Genomic DNA, 24,584 nt, shown 5'->3' with positions numbered 1-24,584 from the left:
GACATATCTCTGGTTGTACTGATCTATTTAGTTTTCACGGCAAGAATACTGGGGTGGGTTGCCATTACCTTCCCCAGGGATCACATTTAGTCTGACCTCTCTGTCATGACCTTCTCATCTTGGGTGGCCCTTCATGGTTTAGCTCATGGCATCATTGAGGTGCTGAAGCTCCAGCACCACGACAAGGTAACGATCCTTTGCTGAAGGTGTTTAGTGAGACAGACTTAATAATATCAGCATCATCATAAAAATATGAGAAGTTAGTTACTCAGTTTGATGATATGCTAGATTTCCAATATTTTTATATGGGAAAAATTGTTTAGCTGCAGAAGGAAGATAATAACTCTTGATATAGCCAATGTTTTGCAGCATATAATTAGGGTTAGCAAACAGTAATGCAAACAAGTTGATCTGCTTCTGAACCTCATTAGCAGCTTCATGAGCATACACGCCTGAACTTTTGTCCTTTTGTGCTTTCTAGCCTTGTTCCTATTTGCCAATTTACTGGGCATTTATTAGATAAGTTTAATATCCTCTCCTAAAATTGATAACATTAGTTCTATGCATCATCAGTTATGTGTCTTTCAACATTAAGTACTGCAGTGGCAACAAAATTGGAAATAAATGAATTTAATTAAGGCTCCTTAGTTTTTTGTATAAAACTTATCTCATGTGTCATATAATGTTTACATCAATGATTATCTACAAAGTGATGCAACATATGGATTTCCATCAATATGTGATGTTCGTTGGGTATCTGAATATAGCTCCAGTGGATTTAAGGCTTATTTAACATTTTATGAATTTGTAATAAAGAATGCAGTATTCAGGAATGCTTTGTGAATTGTTTTCTGGATGACTTGATTATTGTAATGCAGTTTAGGTGGAGCTATACCATGCATGGTCTGGGATACAGATATCAGATATCATAAAATGCAAGAGTTGCTATAAACATCTAGCCACTGGCCACATAATGCTATTGATGAAAAAATTGTTCTGACTGCCAAAGTGTTACTGGCTGTAGTGTAACATTTTGTACCTTGAAATGCATTGCATGAAAGGGCAGAATAAAGCAATAAATTAAAGATGTGAAATGAACCCAAGCAATCTTCAAATAAAACCTTTGCAGAAATGTCACTCAAAATTTAGAGTCGAGAATACCTTTATAATCCTTAACATGGCAATAGGTAATATGCAGTAACACCAGTGAGACACATGTTTGCTTACTGCTTAATAAAGTGAATCTCTTCCTTGCTGGTTGTAGAAGCAAAATAGCCCCTGTGAAAGTCTGGAACAGGATGACATAGAAGCATTTGAAAAAGTTTTTTTTAAATCCGTTCAATTGTGTCGGATTCTCAGAGACTGCCTGGACAAGTCTTTGCGGTTTTCTTGGCAAGTGTTTTTCAGAAGTGATTTGCCATTGCCTTCTTCCTGGGGCTGAGAAAAAGTGACTGGCTCAAGGTTACCCAGCTGGCTTTGTGCCTAAATGGGACTAGAACTCACAGTCTCCTGGTTTCTAGCCTGATGCCTTAAACCCAACACCAAACTGGTTTTTCATTTTTCATTTTTCAGCTTAAATATTATGTTTCTTGTTTTGTTGTTTTCTTCCATTACTGGATGTCTGTTATACAGTATACATTATTAGGAATCCTAATGATGACTTCAGCATTCATTCAGAATGTTATTATTCTGAAGTAATAATATGACTTACTTGGTAGCAGAAGTGTTGTGGGAACCAAAGTGGGTTCTGGATAAGCATTTTCAGTGCAGACTCCGTTTGAAAGTCCTATATCATCTATGGCAATATTATCCCAACCTGGTTTTTTAATGGCATCAAAAGCAACCTATAAACAAATGTTATAGAGTGAACAACATATTAAGAAAATGTTTGCTTACTTTGTTTTAAATGTAATGAAAAATGGTGTAGTGGTTAAGGAACCAGGCTAGAAACCAGGAGACTGTGAGTTCTAGGCCTCCCTTAGTCATGAAAGCCGGCTGGGTGACCTTGGGCCAGTCACTCTCTCTCAGCCCAGCTCACCTCACAGGGTTGTTGTTGTGGGCAAAATAGGAGGAGGAAGGAGTATTAGGTATGTTCGCTGCCTTAAGTTATTTATAAAAATAATAAAGGCGGGATAAAAAAATCTAAAAAGAAAAAAGAAAATTGAGAGTGGAAATTTCCTCCACTATCTTAGCTGGGCATAATTTTATTTTCCCAAGCATTTTAAAAACATGTTTAACATATACAAATAATTTATTAATGTTTCTAGTATTAGCACTTTTATGTAGCTTTTATTGATATTATGCTATTGATATTTAGGTTGTTTTGGTGTGGTTTTGCTAGTAAAGTAATTTTATGTTTTATTTTGAAAAAGAATATTTTAATTGATCTGTACACTATTTGGAACTGTTGGTGGATCAATGACAATGCAGAAACAGAGCATTACTATCTATCTATGCATTGTTCCTGTACATTTTTCTTTAGTGGCTATTTCAATTATCAATTCAATAGTACTATTAAGTATATCAACTCCCTTCCGTTTAAAAAATGGTTATTTTGTGTAACTGTTATTTTCTGGAAAAAATATCCAATTAAATAATGCACATGGAAATACATGACTCTTGCCCATTTTTGTTTTGTTGCCAAGGCTTGTTGAATTTCCCTCCCAACCACAGCCAGACTAAAATCTGAAAGATTAAACTTAGAAAAATATATAATAATAATTATTATTTACAGTTATAACACATTTTATAGGAAGGGGCACTTGGTTCAGCCAGATAGCTCTTTTAATCCAACATGTCTTGCATGATTGATGATGTGGGGAACAGAAAAGGTCCTCTGTGAGTAGATCCTACAGTAACTCTAGTAGTCTATGTGAATATCTCCTACTTGTCTGCAGGTTTGTCCAGGAACACAGACCTTGATCTTGCATATTTGCTAAACAGTTTACATCTAAATGTAAACATTTTGTGCACTTATAGTGATTTACCCAATCTACTGAATGCACTGCATCAGGAAAGATTTAGGACTCTTGTCAACGATACATATTTTAAGTACTTATTGTTGGGTGAGTTATGTGAAGAAATTATTGTGATTGAGATGTTTAAGAAGTAAACTAGACAGCTAATCATTCTACATTTATTGCAGCCATTAGAACAATGTTGGGATTCTGGTTGTTTAGATCAATGCTCACTCTATATAAAATGACAATGAAAAAAATACGCATTAAGTTGGAATTAAGTATTACAAAGAAAATGGACTGTTAATATTATTTTATATATGGAAATGATTGACAGCTTGATTAACCTATAGTAACTTTGTAACATGTGAATGTAGTATAAGTGAAAATTGATGGTGCACATTATCAGAGGATTACACATTTTCTTTTATTAATGACTAAGATAACTGTAGATTATACCAAGTAATATATTCCACTGAATTCAAGGAAGCTTACTTTTGAGTTAACATGATTTGGATTATATTTTAAATGAGATCATTTCTATCTTGCAATGGATAGAAATGGGCTCCCAGGGAACAGGAGACATGTTTAGGGGAAAGGATGAGTGGGCAGAGGGACTGAGTGCAAGTTATCTTATCAACTTGCCAAAATGGATCTTTGCAACTGGTCACTCACATTATGACACCCATTATGTGGAAGTATCTTGACATGCTTACAAAATTCTAAGTGTATCCACTGGTCCAAAAAAAAAAATGCCTTTCCTGTACTAATGTGAATAGCCATAAGTTACTAATTTTAGATTTGCTTTAAAGGAATTCTACTTCCCTTAAACAGAACTAATAAAAATTCAGATTCAGATATTATGTGGAGTATTTTTTTCTTCTTGCTGACAGCACTGTTACCAGAAATGTTGGGAAGATGAGATATGAGTTTTGAAAACATATGGGCTAACTCAGTTGCTCAATCCACAGAAAATGAAGAAACAATTCTTCTGTAGAAGGTTTCTGATGATTTATCAGATACACTTGGACAATAATTTATAAACCACACATTCTCTTTAGAAGCCAAGTTTGACAATGTAAGTGCATACTCAAGTGCTAGAAGTATTGTTTGGGAATATAAAATCCCCCTATGAGACCTAAAAGGTGGAAGGAAGAGGAAAACTTTATATTGAACCTTATCTAATCCATATCAAATTAATTTCAGTTGTATATTTATTTCATTACTCTAGCAAAGGTTCAATTGGAGAAACAGCTGGATGGCCCAAGGCATAAAAAAGTTCCAGTAATTTTAGTTGCCAAAAATACAGCATAATAATCTTGTTATCTCAGCACTGTACTTGTGTGTGTGTGTGTGTGTGTGTGTGCGTGTGAAGACAGAAGAGCAGAAATAACAAAATGAAGACAGTCTTGATTAAAAATTATGCTGAATATGAATACATTAACATACTTTGAATTTAGATGTTTCATTTAATGTTATTTGTCCATAAATCCAGTTATTTCCATAATTTCCTTCTTTCTGGTAGATTATATTTTCACTGTTATCATCATATATAATTTTAATACTTAGACGATATACACGAATACCATGCATGTGATACCTGAATAGAAAACATAAAGTATATAATATCTTATTAAAGTGAAATGTACCCAGTGTGCTATCTGTCTAACTTCAGAAGAACATACTCTGTCAGCAATAGATGAAAATGAGGAAGAAATAGCTGTCATGAGGGAATTCACTTAGGCAGTTCTGTATGTGGATGTACATTGTACACCAGTTTGGGGATGTGGTACAGCACTTTATATTCCTCTAGGTCCACCCTGCTTTCCCTGACCAAGCCAGGATCTTCCTGCATTTATTTATTTAGTTGGTCAGACCTCTTCATATTGCAGCTTCAGATATCAGAAAGCTTTTCCCTCAGAAGTGTCTATTAGGGTTCCATTAACCCCATCATCAAACAAATGAATTTTTGTCTACCTTGTCCCACAAGCACTTCGGATCCTTTCATAACTTAGAACTGTAGCCACTACATCAGTTCTGTTGGGAAACTGATCACATAATAAATTTAGGGATTGGTTTTCAAACACTTTGTTTTCTAAAAGTAAACAAGTCGTACCTCTTAAGTTGCAAATGGGATGTGCTTGTTCAACATTCTATCCATTTATTCAGCTCAAGGATATACAGTACCATTCTATTTTCATATTCCTTCCCCTTCCATAGACATATTTCTATGGTTTCAGGGTATACTCAATATATGGTTTTTAAAAAGATTTTCTTTTTCCCAAGCTTTTAAAGAATTATTTCTATAAACAATAATAGCTTCTTATTATGTAAACAAGATATTCACTATACCAGAAACTTAGGCAGAATGCATCTGAAATGGAGTCTAAGGGTAAGCTAAATAGTTGAACTCTCAGAGGTATGCTTACACGAAGTGTTGGTGTTGAAATATAGTAGCCTGCAAAAATCAAATAAAGCAAAAATAAACAAGTGTATACACACTTACGAGAGACTTTCTGATGCTTGCTGACTTAAGAAGGCATCCTGCTAATTTATATATAAAGATGGTGATGATGATGATGATGATGATGATGATGATGATGATGATGATGGTGGTGGTGATTTTATTCTTATCTTGCCTTTTTTATATTTGGTCAACTCATTTTTTAAACATGATACTGGTGGTAGGAAGGGAAGGGGCGTGGGGGGAGAGAGAAAGTATGTGAATATATAAATATACACATACACCTAAGCAATATCTTTATGAAATACAGGTTTGCCAGTATTTCCAGAAAAGTGACTGTAGATGAATGTGGATTTTCACCAGCATTTGACAACGGAACTAATGGTGAGAGAAGATTTCATTTTTATTTTTGTTATTTTTATTACTGGTAATTCAGTGAGGTCTACTCTGAAATTGTTCCATGTTTATGTATGTAATTATGTGTAAGAATTGCCTATCCTAAAACACCATCAGACTTATGAACAGGTTCATAAAGATATCTGATTTATTAAAGAATAGTATGCAGGATCACAAAGAAAGCTGAGAATGGAAAAAGTGCGCCAAATGCAAACTAAAACACCCTCGGTACAAACAAAATCCCTCCCCCCGTAGAATCTTCCCAGGCTCACAATCCCAGGTGCTCCTAACGGCTTCTGCTGGTCCATGGGAAAAGTCCTTGAGCAGAGCACATAACCCAAACACATTCCATTGAAATGAACATAGATACAGAGCTTGGCACAAGGTTTCACAGCAGCTCCCTCCCAACAGAAACGTGTCAGCACCATGGCATGTGAAACGTTACGATGTACATTGCACATTGAAACAGTGAACATGACATTATGTATGTAACCAAATTTGTATCCTGAGTCATAACATAATTCAAGGTGTCCTCCAACAAAATAATAATAATAATAATAATTATTATTATTATTTACAATCCCAGAAACACCTCCCTATTAAAGAGTGACCAAAGTGCATCTAATTCTAGGACAGGGTTGATCAAAAAAGCATGAAGAAAAGGAAAAATCTTGCCACGTCCAAGGTGCTGGTTATCACCTTTAAAGCCATGAATGGCACAGGATCACATTATTTGTAGGACTGCCTCTCCCTGAAGGTATCTACCTGTTCTATTAAGTTTGATGGGTGTATGTGTTCCAGGTCCCTTCCCTAAATGCCATTTAGTGGGACCTAGGAAAAACACCTTCTTAATAACAGCCCCTAGCCCCTGTGGAACACCCTTTCCTCTGAGATCCAGAAGGCCCCTATCTTCCTGGCCTTCTGAAAAGCAATGAAGACTTGACTTTTACCACCTTGGGGTAGTGTAAAGTTGGAGCCCAGGAAAGTTCTAAAGTTCTCTTTGGATGTGTAAGATATGTTGCATTTGGGGGCACTGGGACTTTTTTTTCTGGCTTTTATATTCCTTACTATTGTTTATGGGCCATCCATGGTTATATAAGACACACATTTTTCTTTTTCAGTCCATATATTCACCTGTCTAGCATGCTGTATAAATGTATGTATGTATGCATGTATGTATGTATGTATATAAAATATTTTGAGGCACTGTGTTTTTCAATATAATCATAATCATCACCATAATTGTATCAGAATAATTAATACAATTATTCTAAAGCTGGTAAAAAGATACTTGGAACCATTTTTATAGATAGAAGTACTGAGTTTAATGGGACCAATCCTCCAGATGTGTGTACTGCTTTGATATGTTCAGTATAAACAAAAGAAATAGAATAGAAAATATTTCTATTCTCTCCAAAATACATTGATTAAAAAAAAATAGAAAACAACAACAAATGTTTCCTTTGCATACAATATTTCTTACCTGATGAATTGCCAAAGGTATGATCAAAATCTGGGCCAGATGTAGGAGGAAAGGTAGGGCCATAAATTCTCTCCCATTCACTGTCATCTTCTAGATCTTGAATCCAGTAACAAAATCCATCTTCAAAAGTACAGTTGATTTTTTCATTGTCTTAAGATTGGAATAAAAATAAAACAGAGTAAATGGGCACTGAAATTCTGCAATGTATCTGTTGATTATAATCATTTTGGTACTGTACACAAAATAATTTTACTTACAGTGCTTTTCTCTCTGAAAAGTTTCCATTCTGAAAGTAGTTTAGATGAGACTTGAGAAAAAAACCACAATTCCTTGGATATGCAATGGAACATATGCAAATATAATGAACTGTCAGCTTTCCATACCCGTGGCATTAAATATAATGACCGATACAGATAGTGTGCCAGCATTTAGCACCATTGATACAGCAAGTTAGACATCCTTCTTAAGCAATGGCTGTTGTTCCCCGTGAAGCACCTAGCCATCCACACTGACGTTGTGAGCTGTGCATAGCAATGTTTGTTTGTTGCCTACATACCTGCCTTATTTATTCGCTTTTCTCATAGGCAACACTGCTGGAAAAAGACCTGTCTGGAGAGCAAGAGGCAGAGACCTCAAGCTATGCAATGCAGCAGGCATTACATGAGCATCCACGTGGTCATGTTTATTTATGTACTTTATCTATAGCTGACTTTCCTCTCAAAAGCTTAAGGTCATGCATTTTGATTTTTACAGTAGCAACCCTGTAAGACTGACTGGCCTAGTTACCCAATGAGCTCCCTGATTGAAGGGGGCTTGAACCAGGTTCTAACTGGATCTGGTCTACCATATTGGCTTTATCTACCACCACTGAGCTGAAGCATTTGATTAAGACGAAAATGAGCAAAAACCAGACAGCAACAAGAAAGTAATGGCAAAGGTTTCATGGGTGGTTGAATGGGAAAAAGCATCTGTCCCTTTGTAATTTTTAAATTACATAGCTGATTAGCTGTTACATACAGGGAAAGATGCTGCTTTAGTCATATGCTTGTCTAATCTGTGCAAAGATAATCTAGGGATCAGTGGATTATCCTGATATGTCTTGCTGCCAGAATGTGAAGACAAAACATGGAAAATGCAGAATCAGCTGGAACACTGCACATCCCATGGATTGGAATCAGGATAGTCACATACAAATTCAGATTTATTTGTCTCTGTATCAAAGTAGAATTATTATTATATTTTTGAAGCAGTACTCTTACCTCCATTTTGCTGTAGCACTTAAATATAAATTACATGTACTACTTACTGGTTAGCTCACTTGTATTAAGTGCAGTGTAGGTTGCATTAAAACCATTAAAGTTTTCAGAATAGTCTGTGACAAATTCTACAGTGGCTTTGTCAGAAAAAATATATTGTGTTCCAGGATTAGAACCCCAGATGGAAGCTAAGGAAAAAAAAATAGAGCAGAAACATTAGAAAAATCACAATGGAATAATATCACACATATCCAAGTAACAAGGACTCAATAGGCTTTACTCTGTAGAAAACTGATAGAAATCTATATTTATACTAGTATATATAATAATTCTTTCATTAGCTAATGTTCATGCTTCTTAGTAACAATTGAAGACAAGTACTGTATATCTGAACTTTGAGTAGGATTCTAGTCACAACAAACAGTCAACTGCATCTTATTCAATGAACTTGGAGTAAGCAATCCCTTGTATCAATAAACTCTCATTTTCACACAAAGGGCTCAGCCTTATTATGTCTACTGGTTTTCTGTAGCTGTTTTCATATAAAAATAAAATGTAAGGAATTTTCAGAAAGTGTGAAATTATTACTTTTCCACAAGCTCTTGAAAGATGTAAAAAAAAAAGAAAAGAAAATGTTACCCCCCCACTGCAAAAATGGCCTATGGATCTGAACAGTTCAATATTTGCACTTGTCATATAGTGCAATAAAAACTGAATATGTTAAAGATATACAGTGTTTTGTCTATGCTCAGCTGAATGAATAATACCTTGGCAGACACATAAAGACCTCAGAATAATAATAAAATATGCTTGCAATATAATAATAATATAATATAATATAATATTTATTTATTTATTTATTAAATTTATATCACCACCCATCTCCCCCAATATAATATTTTATTATTGCATTGCAAACCTGAATGTCTGATGATTATGTACCACCAAGTCAGTGTCAACTTTTAGCAACCACACATCTTCTTAAGGATGATCTGTCCCAACCTGGTGCTGAATGTCTTCCAATGATGTGCTTTTCTAGTTTAGTCCAGCCACCTTGATGCTGTTCATCCTACTCTCTTTTTCCCCATTTTTTCCCTCATGATAAACTTTTCAAGAGAGCTAGATTTTCACATAATGTGCCCCAAATATGATAATTTGAGCCTGGTCATTTGTGCCTTGAGTAAGAACTCTGGATTGATATTTCTATATTTTTTTCTTGGCTATTCATGGTATTCTCAGAGGTCTTCCCCAACACCAAATACTCTTTCTATCATTCAAAGTCCATAGAGTGCCTGGGTTCCATTAAAATCATGGGGTTCCTTTATTTTTAAAAATCAATTTAAAAAGGCATCTTACCTCTTAATATCTTTGTTGGGCCTACACCTTCATAAATATTTAGGGTATCTACATAATTTTGTGTCTTAAAAGCAGTGAAGTTTATCTTAATAGATAGGTGGTTCTCCATACTAAAAGAAAAACATGGGGAAAGATGCCATATTAATTGTTACAAAGTCACAACTGTATTGCAATAGAGTTGTAATAATGTGAGCTATTTGTTGCCATTGGTTGTTCTAGTTTTCTGCCTGCAACAGAAGTTAGGGAAAGCTGACTTTCCTGACACAATCTCCTCCGACAACCCCCCAGCCTCATCTGAAAATGCTTCTGAAAGTCAGGGTGCTCTGCTGAATATGCAGAGGCTAAGCAGCATGTAAGCTGAGAAGGAAGGGCCCTTCCCCTGTCATTGTCCACCTATTCAGCCAAGACCTTTGATTCTTCCTGGAATGGTTTTAGGATGATGGGAGGAAGAACAGTATGCAACACAAGCACACACATACCCACACAAACCAACCCATCATCATCATCATCATCATCATCATCATCATCATCACCATCATCATCATCATCCAGCTTCAAATTGCTTCCTTCAGACTTAAAAGAAAAAAAGGTAAAAGTAGAGATTCAGCATCCCACAGCATCCCACGGCAATGGTTGGTGAATCTGTAAAAACAGACACTGATGTATAATTTGATCCAGAGCCTCTTCCATTTACTTCAAATGGAATGTGCACTAGGTTTGCAAGACTTAAACCTGAAAGTAAGTATGATATCATGAGGAAGCCCAGAAAGCTGAATGGCACAGATATATGTGGCTTCAAAGCTAGACTAATAGGTCCCAGATGTAATCATAAACCAAATGTGCTTGAATGAAACTCATCTGTCTGGGGCATAAAAACTCACACCACTCACTAAGCAAATCATTAGAATCATTTCCATGTTTTGTAGTTGGATTCAGTGAGAGCTATCCAAACATTTTGACACTATCTACTAGCCATGTCTCCTGCTTCATAGTGCTGCCTATGATACTAGGAGCAGACTTAAAGTAAAGGTAAAGGTTTCCCTTGACGTAAAGTCCAGTTGTGTCCGACTCTAGGGGGCGGTGCTCATCTCCGTTTCTAAGCCAAAGAGCCGGCGTTGTTCGTAGACACTTCCGGGTCATGTGGCCAGCATGATGACACGGAACGCCGTTACCTTCCCGCCGAAGCGGTACCTATTGATCTACTCACATTTGCATGTTTTCAAACTGCTTAGTTCTTGTTTATTCTGTGTGGTGAATTGATTATCATTCTGTAATCTTGGCTGTATATGACTATTGCTTCTTGCTTTCCAAGCAGAACAGAACAGTATGACACATCTTTATACACCCCAAGGGAACAATCTCTTTTCCCTCAACTAACCAGTAGCTTTGTAGATTTGCTAAGGAGTCTTATATTCAGTGCAGCAACATGTTGCTTAAAAGGGATGGGAGCTTTTACAGTATCTGAATATAACAATGGTTCCAGATCAAGGAGTGGGGGTAAGGATAAGACCTCAGGCTGATGTAAATTTCTATGAATTTCAGGGTGTGGTAAAGGGTCCTCTGTATAACTCCTTTTTGAAAATCTGAGGTCATAGATTTCTAATTTCCAAAAGAACTAGCTATGGTAATCTGATGTAGAAGCGGAAACATATTGCCTGTTTTCTTTTTTGAGGCTGAAAGTCTCTTTCTGAGATAATTTGGACAAAGAATTTTGAAATATTCTATAATTTTAGGCTTTACCCCAGAGACCATACATTTTATACCTAACTATAATAAGTATTAAATATACCAGTAACATTACATTAGAAACAGTGCTTATTTACATTGCTAAGTCATAGTTTCTGTTATATAAACATATTGATTTTAAATACTCAGGAGACAAGCATGAAATTCAAAACAGAAAACTGTTCTAATTTTAGTAACAGTTACAGTTCCCAAAAGATATTAAAAATATATGTTTGACCACAGTAATTTCAACATGCTTGTCAGAATCAGTCTGGAAAAAGCAATTGAGCATATTTCCATGTGACCTATAATCCTTTCTCTTCACTCTTTTATAGTACTTATGCAGATGGGGAAATAATCCATAAAATTATATTTGACAAAAAAGGAACACAAGAAAACTGCTGGGAAATGCAATTTAGTAAAGCACATTTGTTAAGATGGTGTCCTTTGACCATAAGAAGTTAAATTTTTATCAGTATATTAAAAAGAATAATATTATATTGTTCAGGAAGAAACACAAATTTGAATGAAATAGAAAATTCATCATAAAAGCAATACTAATATAAATAAGAAGGATTTTTTAAAAAAACACCCTTCCAGCTTCATGAAATGCTGCTTTTTTTTTCTTATTTAATTCTTCCAGAAACATGATGACAATAGTATGTGCAATGTTTGACATATTTGTTTATACCATCATGTGAGGACTGCAAATGCCAAAAATTATAAAAATGTTATTGAATGCTTTCACTAATATACATACAAGCTTCTGAACATTTTCTTTCTGAAACCAGCTGAATTGGAGTAGTTTTTTTCATATACATTTTAATATCTGGATTGAAAAAAAATGTAAATTGGAATCTCAAGGACATTAAAAAAATGTTCTATTAAACAGCCTCATGTAGTGCAGAGTGGCAGGTGGCAGTATTGCAACCGAAACTCTCCCCATAACCTGAGTTTGATCCCAGCTGAAGATGGATTCTCAGATGGCCAGTTCAGGTCGACTCAGCCTTCCATCCTTCCAAGATTGGTAAAATGAGTATCCAGCTTGCTGGGGAAGGTGACAACTGGGGAAGAAAATGGCAAACCACCCCACTATAGTCTGCCAAGAAAACGTTGTGAAAGCGGCATCCCCCAAAGGGTCAGACATGAGTCAGTGCTTGCACAGGGGACCTTTCACCTTTCTTCAAAATCTCTAGGAAAGCAATTCATGTGGACCAGATTAACAAGTAGATAAAATCTGCCAGCCTCAACCCTGTTGTCATTTAGGAAAGCCTTTTCATAGTAGAGCCTAGGGCAGATTGATTGTGACCCCACACTGATATTAGTATTTTGTTTTTTGGTTCCATGTGGTGTCTATAGCAATATCTATAGTAATATCTATAGATATTACTTTTGCTGTAATTACTATTGTTTGCCTAGAGTCACTTGGATAGTTGAGGTGGCTTAAAAATGAAATAATTAAATAAGAAGATGAAGAAAATGACTCACAGTAGTCAGCTGGAGTGACTTGCAGGAGACAGCTACCAGGATAAAGGTTTAAAATGATATCAGAGAATGCTTTGTTATGTCTCAAGATTAGACAGGCATTGCAATATTAGGAAAGCATGGATTTATGAGGGGCATTATGATAGACATTGTCTGACTTGAATAAATTAAATAGTTTAAATATTAGTATAATGGGAAAAAGACATTTTGATTGCAAAAAGTGTCCAGTAACATAGAATGTTATGAAGTGTCTTACTTTATTATCCATCGACAAACAAGATTTGAGCTATAGGGTTCTGGATAATGAATAGAATGGAAAGATCCAGACAAGCCAACTAGAATGAATTTTCCATCACAGGGCGTAGCTGTAAATACAGGATCAGATAAAAATGGTTTCAGCCTTTGATGAAAATAAAACTGTATTTCAAAGTATTTTGTTTTTGATTGGGTAAACATTGGTAATGGTAAAAACATCTCCATTTAAAAAGTAATCTGACTTATTAGAAAACAGAATTTAGGACTAATTTATTTTTACTCTCTAGAGATAGATTCTGGGTGGCTCACATGAAATTCTAGTCTTAAAAACAATATATTTAAAAATCACAAAAAATATTAAGCAATCAACAAAAAAACACCCCTTTAAAATAATACTTCAAGCCACAAAGAATGCCCAAAGAGTTGAGCATTCTGAGCCAACATCTGTTTTTTGAAGTTACATACTCCATACTTAAAAAAAAAAAAAAGTATTTACTTAATAAAATTGGTTCAAATGCTCTACATAACTCTAGATTTTTAGAAAGTGCTACTATTATTCATAATTTAGTATATCAGTAGTTCTTACAGTATTTTCTAAAGCTGAATTAAGATGTTGAAGGTGTTAGAGTTGCTTAATTTTATGAAAGGAAGTCATCCTGTGTCATGCATTACCTATATTTTAGCTGAGATATTAACTGAATTACTGAAACCATTAAAATAATACCTTTCCTGTGCTGTCATTTATGTCCCTAGCATTTGCTGAACTCAATAGCACTAAAATAATTATTATGGGGACATACTGCAGTTCTTTGAAAGAAAATATATTATTTTGTGGGCAAAATATTAATGCAATGTACATTATTAATGTACATTATTAAGGTACAAATTAGGCTGTTTCACATGCTATAGAAGTGACTTTGTCATATGGGGAAAAATTAACACTCAAAAGCTACAAAATATGATGCACCATTATATTGCAGGTATCTTCTTTCTGCTTTTTGTGAATTCTCCTTATAGAGTTCTTCTAGGCCCCTCAGTGTTTCTATTTACAACTATAAACATTTAGGAATAATGATCAAAACATCACATTGCTAACTTGCCAGAAAGCTATCATCCCACATTTTGCAGACACCAAACAGTATGGAAAAATGGAACTTAACATTTTGACTCCATATTATTAATATTGGAACCTCAAGGACATTAACATAACTGTATATTTAGTAATACAAATGAGCTTCTCTGTGTAAGTAATAAGTGGTTCTTGGTGGAGACTTTTGAATTAATTTAAGTAGAAAAAATCAAGACTGTATCATAGAGTCTTGTACATGTTAAACAAACAATGAGAATAATCAGCTAAACTTAATTTCTCAGTGGTATCTATCTGGATTTTTTAGTGAGTCTCATTAATGAATGACTTAATGAATTTCATGGCTGGAAGATTAAAAAGAGGGTGCTTTGTATCTGTCTAAAATGTTTCTAGAATTCAAGCTGTGAGATATTAATTTTCTTTGCCTTTTATACTAGGTAAAGATTTGCATATATTCATTGCAGTTTCCTTGTTGTTATCTACTTGACAGCCAGTGAAGAATGAACACTCCCTGCCTCTCCCTTTTGTTTGAATGGCTTTAAATGTCACTAATAAGGTGGTTAAATAAATATTTTATGAATGATTAGAAGACCATTTTGACAATATCTATAATCCTTTTGGTATACTAATATATGGGAACCTGAACTTTGAGATAACATTAATCAGAAGAAAATGATATTAAAATTTTGAAAACACTGTTGTATAGACAAAGCTAAATATTGGTCAGATGAGAGTAAAATATGAAAGGTGTGATAAAAAAGAGAAATCCATTGAAATGTATCCATGCACTCACACAGCTACATCCTCTTTACAAAAAGACTATTAGTTCTTTCTCAGGATATTTTCCAATAGAAAGCTGGTTGTATTCTCAAAGAGTGAGTACAACTTTTCTGTCTTCCTGCCTTAATGGTTTTTTTCAGGGATAAGGGTGGAAAAGTAATGAAAAACATGTCACTTCCATTAATAAGAAAGGGAGAATGTGCAATGTCTAGCCTGGAAGTACCTGCTTCTTTTATAATCACATGGGAATACCTAAAGGAAGGGAATATGTTGGACAGTGGCTTCAAACTGACATAAAGTCTTCTGAAAGTTCCAATTCAATTCAGGTTGCTTCTTATAAGCATTTCACTTCACATGGTGGAACTATAAAATCAGCCTAAAGCCACCCAATTTCATTCAGGATTTAGCCAAATCCAGTGCACAACTGTAAGTATTACCATAAGAATAATTCAAAGCAATAGAGATCAGCTCTTCTATTCCAACACCATATATTAACGTTGTTAGTATAAAAGTTAAATATATGCATAATAATACAAGATTCCTTTGCAGACTATGATTATTTTTATGGTGTCGATTGTGTGTGTGTGTGCACGCATGCACACCTTCAAGTCAGTGTTGACTCCTGGTAACTACCTGGACCAGTCCCTGAAGTTTTCTTGGCAAGGTTTCAGAAGTGGTTTGCCATTACCTTCTTCCTAGACTGAGAGAGCGTAACTGGCCCAAAGATCATCCAGCTGACTTCGTGCCTAAGAGAGGACTAGAACTTGTGGTCTCCTGGTTTATCGACTGGTGCCTTAACTGCTACAGCAAACTAACTCTCATATAGTATTGATATACCCATAATAAATTATTTAATACTGTCCTTAAAAGAGAAAAAATATTGGTAAAAGGTCAATTTTGAAGAATATATATCAGATATGTAAAACCAAACCAAAGCCCAATTCTGCATTGGCTTATTTTTTTATTTATTAAACAGTCAGGATATTAATCATTACCCTGGAAATTCAAAGGCTAATTTAAGCTTCACAGAAGCTTAAATTCTTACCACATTTTTGTTCATACTCATCAGAGCCATCTGGGCAGTTTGGTTTCCCATCACAAATTAATTCCTTTTTGATGCAGCTTATTCCATCAGCACAAAGTTCATCTGAAGGCAAACATTTCCCTAAGGTATGTTTTAAAAAGAAAATAACATTGAATGCATGGTTAATTTTGGCTTCCTGAATTAGAAAACATTCCACTCATAGAATATAATCAGGAAACTATCCTGGAAGCACCTCACATTCTAAAAACATATCTGCAATTCAATTCAAGGACTCCTTAAAATATAACTAAAAATTCCATAATTCATTGTCTGTGAAAGTTCTACATTTCATATAGGTATGTCCTTTATGATGTGAATATGCCATGATGACTGATGTAATAAAGTAAGACAGCTACTATCTAAAATAAAACTTGGGAAATGGCTTTAGAATCGATTGGATTCTCCCTTTATCTAGCACCTGAGATTAAAAACTGCCTTGCTTTTTAGTGGCTTTTTATTGAGACTTTTGTATTGAAGAGGGACCGTATATGCATACAGTAAACTGACATAAAGAATAAGAATTATATTAAATAATACTGGAGGTTAATGATCACAATAAATGTTTGGAATTATTTTATAAATAGATAAGAGAGCTGAACTATTTCGTCCTTCAACAGGATGTGTTCTCGTTATATAGCACTGTTAACCTAATCCTGCTATTAATGGTGAGAAAGTTTAGCCTTGGTTAAATCCAATGGCAAAAATTATCAATTTTCAAGACTAATTTTTTGGCTGATATTAACAACAATGCTATTTTCTTATTTTAATTTAATTTAATTTATTCCTTCTTTGTTCTTCTTCTGAAAACTAGACCACAATGCCATCTACTGGAGAGAGAAAATGAATCCATTGGAAATGTTTTCTTCAGTTACTGGTTTTCTTTCCAAGGTGGAATGAAATATGTAAATATAAATATAAAACAACATAACAAAGAACAAATCTGGTAATTCTTTCCAAAACAGATTAGTAAAAGTACAATTACCAACTTTTTGAAGTAAAAAATGCTTAAAACTGAGGTGATTTCTCTTATGAAATATAGATAGATGGAGGTTAGTATACTGCTTATCATTTGAATCCAGATTTAAAAAAAAATTAAGTATGAATGTTTGAGTGGGAAAATTAAATGGACAAAACATAATTTGATTATACATATACCCAGAATTTTTAATGACATGTTTTTGTTCATCTGTTTTTTATCATTTCACATTTCATATATTAAATGATATCAGAGTAGGGCTTGTATTTAATGTGCTCAAACCGGGAAAGCAAAAGTTTCAATCACAAAACAAAAACTAAAATGACAATTGTTTCTAAAACAATTTATGTTTTGGAAAATTTGTAAAATATTTGGGGTATTTCAAATACTGTGTCCAAATTTTTCTATACTTAACTAATAAAATCTGTATTTACTAACCAGGTGTTGTCGAAGGACTGCTTGTACTAGATATTCCCAAACCTGCAAGGTGAATCAAACAAACAAAACAAAGGGGAAAAAAAGGATAATTTTCTCAAGCAATTTTCATTAACTTATAAAACTAATAAAATAATATGCAGTGATAAATCTATATTTACTAACCAGGTGTTGTCAAAGGACTGCTTGTACTAGAAATTCCTGCAAAGTGAATCAAACAAACAAAACAAAGGGGAAAAAAAGGATAATTTTCTCAAGCAATTTTCATTAACTTATAAAACTAATAAAATAATATGCAGTGATAAATCTATATTTACTAACCAGGTGTTGTCAAAGGACTGCTTGTACTAGAAATTCCTGCAAAGTGAATCAAACAAACAAAACAAAGGGGAAAAAAAGGATAATTTTCTCAAGCAATTTTCATTAACTTATAAAACTAATAAAATAATATGCAGTGATAAATCTATATTTACTAACCAGGTGTTGTCAAAGGACTGCTTGTACTAGAAATTCCTGCAAAGTGAATCAAACAAAATTAATAAATAACATAAAAAAATGATATATGTTTCTAAATTAATTTTTACTTCTTATTGGCACTTTAAACAATAATGCAAAAAAGTGAATGAATTTCACCAGTCAGTTTGTTCTGATTTCCCATGAAATTAGTTTATAAATCTTGTTTTTACTAACCAGGTGTTATGAAAGGCCTGCTTGTACTAAATAATCCAAAATCTGTGAAACAGAAAATAAAACAAACAAATGAACAAAACAAAACAACAACAATCCACAATTATTTCTAAATCAAATGTTTGTTCCAATCTGCTCAAAGCTCAGTATATACATAAAAAGTGCTTTTTGGTTTGGTAGAGAGAAGTTATCATGATTTTGTTCAGATTCCTTATTTTACATTCTTTACAATCTAACAACATAGATTATATGTTTTTATGTTTTTATATTGTTAAACTCCTGACAATACCTAGAGTTGAATCATACACAGAACAATTTAGAATTTGGTCTTACTTCTAAGGAGTATTGGTCCTTAATACATTTTCTAGTAAGTCTAATTGCAAATAGTTGTAGTTATTATTGAGTCAATAATAACTCAACTCTAAAAATATTTGGGAAACCTATGTATACATTTTCAACTGCTATGGAACAACTTATCAGGTTTAGCTTTTTTGAATTATGCTCTTTGAGATGGCCCTTAATCTCTGTTAAAATATATGACAAGCTACAGGATATTCTGTATTTTTCTATTGTAAGTGAGCATGGGCAACCAACAGGCCAGTTTAGTCATGTTGTCACAATTTCCCATTATTTGGGGGAGAGGAAAAATATACAAAAATATTATTTTAGGCTGAACATATCAAAGCCAACAAATAAATAGGTCTACTAACAAGTAAAGTCACAGCAGAACTACTACTTCTTATCCAAGTTGTCTCAGAAACAAAGTCAGACCTGGTTACTTTTTGTGTAGGAAAGCTTCATGAAAGTCCAGGACTTTAGGGCATACTTGGAAATTAAAAGATATCTCAAGAAGGCAATGACAACTCACTTCTATTTTATTGCAAACAAGGCTACCTGTGTCCTTACAAGGTAGACCAGATTAAGAAACCAATGTCATCTAGGCCAGGACTACTTTTATTATAACAGCTATAGCAACAGAATCTTGCGAGTCTGAATGTTCTTCCCCCTGCTCCCTTTACCTTCATGTGAACTAGGGAGGGGTCTGAGACATTTTCAAATTAGTTTTTAGGAATAAGCCCCACTTACTGTATCTGACCATTGCCTTGGCAGCAGCTCTTCCTCTTGTCCTTCAAGGCAATTCCCTATGTCCTCTACAGCCTATGAAATCATGAGGAGTCAAGCTCAATCTGAGTGAATCTTGGTTTTGCAATATATCCTTTAATATCCCAAACCCTGTTTCCTTGTGTAATGTCACTGCATTGTTCCAGCCACCAAAAGCTGGCCATCGCATAACTGTACTCTGATGATGAAATAAGTAGTATTATATGCCCCATATTTTTTAAAAAAACAAAAACCGTAGAATTTTAGAGATAATAATTAATACAATATATTTTTCCAGTGGAAAGACAGTGCTGTCAAACACATTACTGTATCTCTGCTACCAGTAATGGGTTTGACAGCACTATCTTTCCACTGGGGGAAAAAAAAAAAATTGTATTAATTCTTATCTCTAAAATGTGGAGTCCTTGGTGCTCTCTGAGTCTTGTTGTTTTCTTGCAGACATTTCATTGCCAGACTAGCAACCAAGCAGCAAACAACAGCCCAGTCAAAGAACTCCCAAGGAGAGAACAACACCCCCACCAACACAAGCAGGGCAAGCCACGGTATATAAACCGAGAGCAAAGTCCATTCCCTCTTCACACTGAAGATGTTGACTAGTTGGGCAATGAAACATCTGCAAGAAAACAACAAGAGTCAGAGAGCACCAAGGACTCCACAGTTCAACCCTGAGCTACAAATATTCGCTTCGATTGGTATCTCTAAAATTCTTATGCATAATGTAAATTGAATAATGTAAAAATTAAAAGTTAAAATAATATAATATAAAGGAAGAATTAATGTAAAAAATAGGAAGAGGTTAGGAGGAATTAAAAATATTTTTTCACCTTTTTTCAGATTTCCCAATAAGTACTTCCTCTATTCATATTAATTCAAATTGCCCATTTGTAGTCGTTAACATGGTGATTCTTGCTTGGAAGGTACAAAGAAGCATTACAGCTATTTTGTATTTTTTCAGATAAATGAGTTCAATACAGTATATTTCAGTTGCTATTAATACTGTTGTGGCTGGTGCTCTAACTATACCTGTGCCTTGGGCAAAAGTAATTCATGCTCTCATTGCCACCCAGCCAGTCTACTGCTACATACTTTTGATGGCTCTCCTTTTAAAGACTATCCAGGTAGTCTTCAAAGGCACAACTATCTAAAGTGTGTTGTGGTAGTCAGCAGAGCTTACTGGCTCTTTTTTCTGGGACCATGTAACACTGAAGTTGTGGGGCCTGCACTGATTGCCAGTTGGTTTCCAGGTAAATTTAAGGTGCTGGTGTTACTCTATAAGCCTTTTATGTCCTGGTACTTGGATACCCACGGAAACATCTGATCCAGTCACTATGCCTGACCTATTAGAATAGCTAAAGAGAAACAATTTATAATCCCACATTTTTGACAGATTCAAGTGGGCTGCTTGTCTGTGGCAAGCGCCGGTACTTTGGAACAGCCTCTTGATAGTTTTCTGAAAAATGCAAAAAGCTGAATTGCTTTGGAGATAGAAGGACACTCTAATCAGTGAAATGCAGAACAGGTATGATAGTACATTGGCCCATCTCTTTCTGTACTGTCTCTTCTATAGGGATATCTGTTCGTCCCCCTAATGCATACATTTCCAGTGCTCTGAATGATTTTGTCAGATATCTGCTTGAAGCCAAAGATTCTATAATTACCCATCAAGTAGCAAAATTCTGCTTGGCAGTCTGCAGAGTACAGCACTGCCACACAGAGGAGCAGAAAGTAGAGAAAAATAGTAAAGAGTGATCTTCTTTGATTAGTGCATATTATGGGTTATAAACTGATTTTATGTAATCTGTATATTGCTTATTTGATTACCTGAAGCAAAGTCATGAATTTTAAATATTAGTCTGAGATCATAATTAAATTTACTGATTGACTGATTAAACATGATACTTTTGAACAAATCTAGTGAGGATAAACTTAACACTCTAATTCTGTTAGATTTGTTTTGGCAATTCCTAGAACACCTGAGGTTGGACTTATTGATACCAGTGATATATCATAAATAATCAACAATATGATTTTCTACATTTTAAATCAAATAAAATAGCTGTGTTTAGCCTCCAATAGCCTTAGAACACCTATTCCCCTTTTAAAAGGCTGGGATGGCGGTGGGGGAAGGGGGACTGGGGATTTTTCAAAAAGTGAAAATTCTTCTGCATTATTGAAGTAAAACAACCTCGTCCTTAAGAATGGAATAAACTGTGAAGATATCAACTCTTATATAGGAACCAAAGACGAGTAAGGAGGACATTTATGCCAAATGCTAGATTTTAAAAAAAAAATGAGATTTTTCCAAGTAATTTCACTTTGGAGTTCAGGTGCTGAATATAAAGTACACTACTTTAAATATCCTTTCAGAATGTAAGTTATAAATTACTTCAGTTTTTAATAATTATCAGGTTTAGTGCTGAAAGCAGAACAGCAGATCCTGAATCTCAAACATTTGGATCAAACATTTTTAAGCTCAACCCTATTTTTAAAATATATTTTTAAGTCCTGAAAAATTACTTGCCACTCACATATTCATGTGAGACCATATTATTGATATTCATTCCTGCTGTACAAAAATACTCCACCTTCATCATCATCAATTTTTAAACTGGGCATAATTTTCATTTTTCAGTCAGTCTTCTTCATGGTATTATTTTGGTAACATATGTGCGTGTGTATTTGCCCATACATGCGCATGCAGTTGTTTGTATGTGGTGATCACCAATATTTTAGAATGAATAGTTCTGAAAACCAAAGAGTTGTTGACATGAACAAAGATATAGGGGTAAAGATGCCAGTGTTGAAACAACAATCAGCAGAAAATAGCTAATTAAATAACATATTTCTATGTTTTAAAAAATGTGGATTACCTGTTATTTCTATGCTCTTCACGTCAATAGTAAGAGTCTGTAAAAGTTCACTTTTATTTGCTTTGATGCCATAGACCAATTCATTCTTTATCTTTACTTTAGACACCCATCGTACAAAGAAAAGTTTGAACAGTACAATTACGCTACCATTTCTGGCCAAAGGAAAACAACAACAAAAATTAGTCAACAAATATACATTAACTTATTACTGAATAACAAATGAATGACCAGGATCTTGGCACTAGAATAGAATGACTCTTAATGGCTGGAATTTTGCCCCCTGCTTTGACAAGATGATACGCTCCTAACTGTGGAATGCTGAAATTGTTTGTAGCAGGTGGAAATTTAAAGGCAAAAAAGACAAAAAAAAATGAGGGGAAATATTTTTTAGCTGAAATCTTAAAATGTTTCTTTTGTTAAAATATGCTTGCTTCCCCACCCACTTTAATTAACTTGGTTTCAGTGCAGTTCCTGATACCCAGTAAAAATTATTACAGACCCCAGCATCCAAAAACTTTCCAACTCTGTTCTACTGGATTATGCAAAGAACAGATAAATGTGTAAGAGAAAAATGAATAGAAACTATTGAATGGGTACTCAAGAACTCTTAATGGATTCTTGTTTTCTAGTTAAACTCTGTTTTAACAGGGAAGTGGTGCATGCGGTCTTTCCATATGATTGGCCATTAGAACATGTGCAAAAGATTTGGGATTCAGTCAGTGGTATTACTGTAAAAGATGCCTGGAGAACCACTGCCAGTACAAACAACAGTGAGTTAAATAGGACAATGGCCCATATCAGTATATCAGCTCCCTATATTCTTAATCGTATTAGTTAAAAAAAGAAGTGGAATCAGACATTTTGTCTTAATTATGCAGCAAATCATGTTTGCAATGAAATGATGATATTAATAAATGGTCTGATAAAAGGTAACACAGTTTACAGACCTGCTTAACCAGTCTGAAGCCAATGAGGAAATTATGATTATGATAACCCAAAATAAAGATATAAACTCAGAGGTGTCCACAGAATCCAGACTGACGATCTGTTATTGCCTGCCCTGTTCCCATGTGGGTATTCATGTATACAGCTTTGGTTGCACTTTTGGATGATCTCTGGTGGGAGCGAGATGGGGGCAGTGAATCCATCTGGGCTCTTCTTGACCTCTCAGCAGCTTTTGACCATGGTATCCTTTTGGGTCGACTCAGGGAATTAGGGGTGGGTGGCACAGTTTTGCACGAGTTCACCTTCTTCCTCCACAGCTGGTCTCAATCGGTGTTGAAAGGGAGCAAGAGGTCTGGCCTGTGGCCCCTCCTTTTTGGGGTGCCACAGGGCTCAGCACTCTCTCCGCTCCTTTTAAACTTTTACATGAAACCTCTGGGTGGGATGAGGTATCATCAATATGCTGATGATACTCAATTATACATCTCCATCCCTGGTGACTTAAGTGATGCTGTGACCATCCTCTCTTGGTGCCTGGAGGCTGTAGGGGTCTGGATGGGGAACAACAATCTTCAGCTGAACCCTGGAAAGTGGGATGGCTGTGGGTTAGGGGCTCCCTGGCATCCAGGAGCTTACCATCTTTGGATATGGGTAGGGTGGCACTGCCCCAGACAGATCTGGTGAGGAACCTGGGGGTTCTCCTGGACTCATGACTCCTGCTCGAAAAGCAGGTGGCAGCTATGGCCAGGGGACCTTTGCACAACGTCATGTTATGTGCCAGTTATGCCCCTTCCTGGATCAGGAGTCCCTCTGGTCAGTCACTCATATTCTAGTCATCTTCTGCATAGATTATTGCAACACACTCTACATGGGGCTACCCTTGAAGAGTATCCAGAAGCTACAGCTGATTCAGAATGCAGCCATGTGAGCAGTTTTAGGAGCCCCTAGAAGTGCACATATAACACACTTGCTGTGTGACCTGCACTGGGTGCCAGTTTGCTTCTGGGTCCAATTCAAGGTGTTGGCTATCACCTACAAAGCCCTACATGGCATGGGTCCAGGTTACCTGAAGGACCACCTCACCCCCATCACATCAACCTGTCCCACCTGGTCAGGCAGAGAGGGCATGTTATGGACCCTGTCCATGACAAATTTTCAATCGACAGGGTCCCTCTGGAATAAGTCAGCCCTGGAGGTGAGGCATGCCCCCACTCTCCTGCCTTC

The 24,584-nt window shown here is 35.2% G+C and overlaps 1 protein-coding gene across 1 annotated transcript in view; it reads right to left on the bottom strand.

The window, feature by feature from the left end:
• TMPRSS15 (transmembrane serine protease 15) overlaps positions 1 to 24,584 on the bottom strand; it is a 73,321-nt gene that overhangs the window by 33,623 nt on the left and 15,114 nt on the right. Inside the window, exons 4-14 of the mRNA XM_063305472.1 lie at positions 22,419 to 22,570; positions 18,430 to 18,471; positions 17,743 to 17,784; positions 16,290 to 16,409; positions 13,379 to 13,487; positions 9,913 to 10,022; positions 8,607 to 8,744; positions 7,301 to 7,450; positions 5,310 to 5,415; positions 4,407 to 4,557; positions 1,712 to 1,844 (exon numbers count right to left, since the gene is read on the bottom strand). Of these exons, the coding sequence (XP_063161542.1) occupies positions 1,712 to 1,844; positions 4,407 to 4,557; positions 5,310 to 5,415; positions 7,301 to 7,450; positions 8,607 to 8,744; positions 9,913 to 10,022; positions 13,379 to 13,487; positions 16,290 to 16,409; positions 17,743 to 17,784; positions 18,430 to 18,471; positions 22,419 to 22,570 (1,253 nt within the window). The remainder of the gene's footprint in view (positions 1 to 1,711; positions 1,845 to 4,406; positions 4,558 to 5,309; positions 5,416 to 7,300; positions 7,451 to 8,606; positions 8,745 to 9,912; positions 10,023 to 13,378; positions 13,488 to 16,289; positions 16,410 to 17,742; positions 17,785 to 18,429; positions 18,472 to 22,418; positions 22,571 to 24,584) is intronic.

This window comes from Candoia aspera, chromosome 5, assembly GCF_035149785.1.
Source record: "Candoia aspera isolate rCanAsp1 chromosome 5, rCanAsp1.hap2, whole genome shotgun sequence".
Classification (NCBI taxonomy): Eukaryota; Metazoa; Chordata; class Lepidosauria; order Squamata; family Boidae; genus Candoia; species Candoia aspera.
Note: the sequence above shows the minus strand (reverse complement) of the source record. Positions and strands in the feature narration are given on the sequence as shown.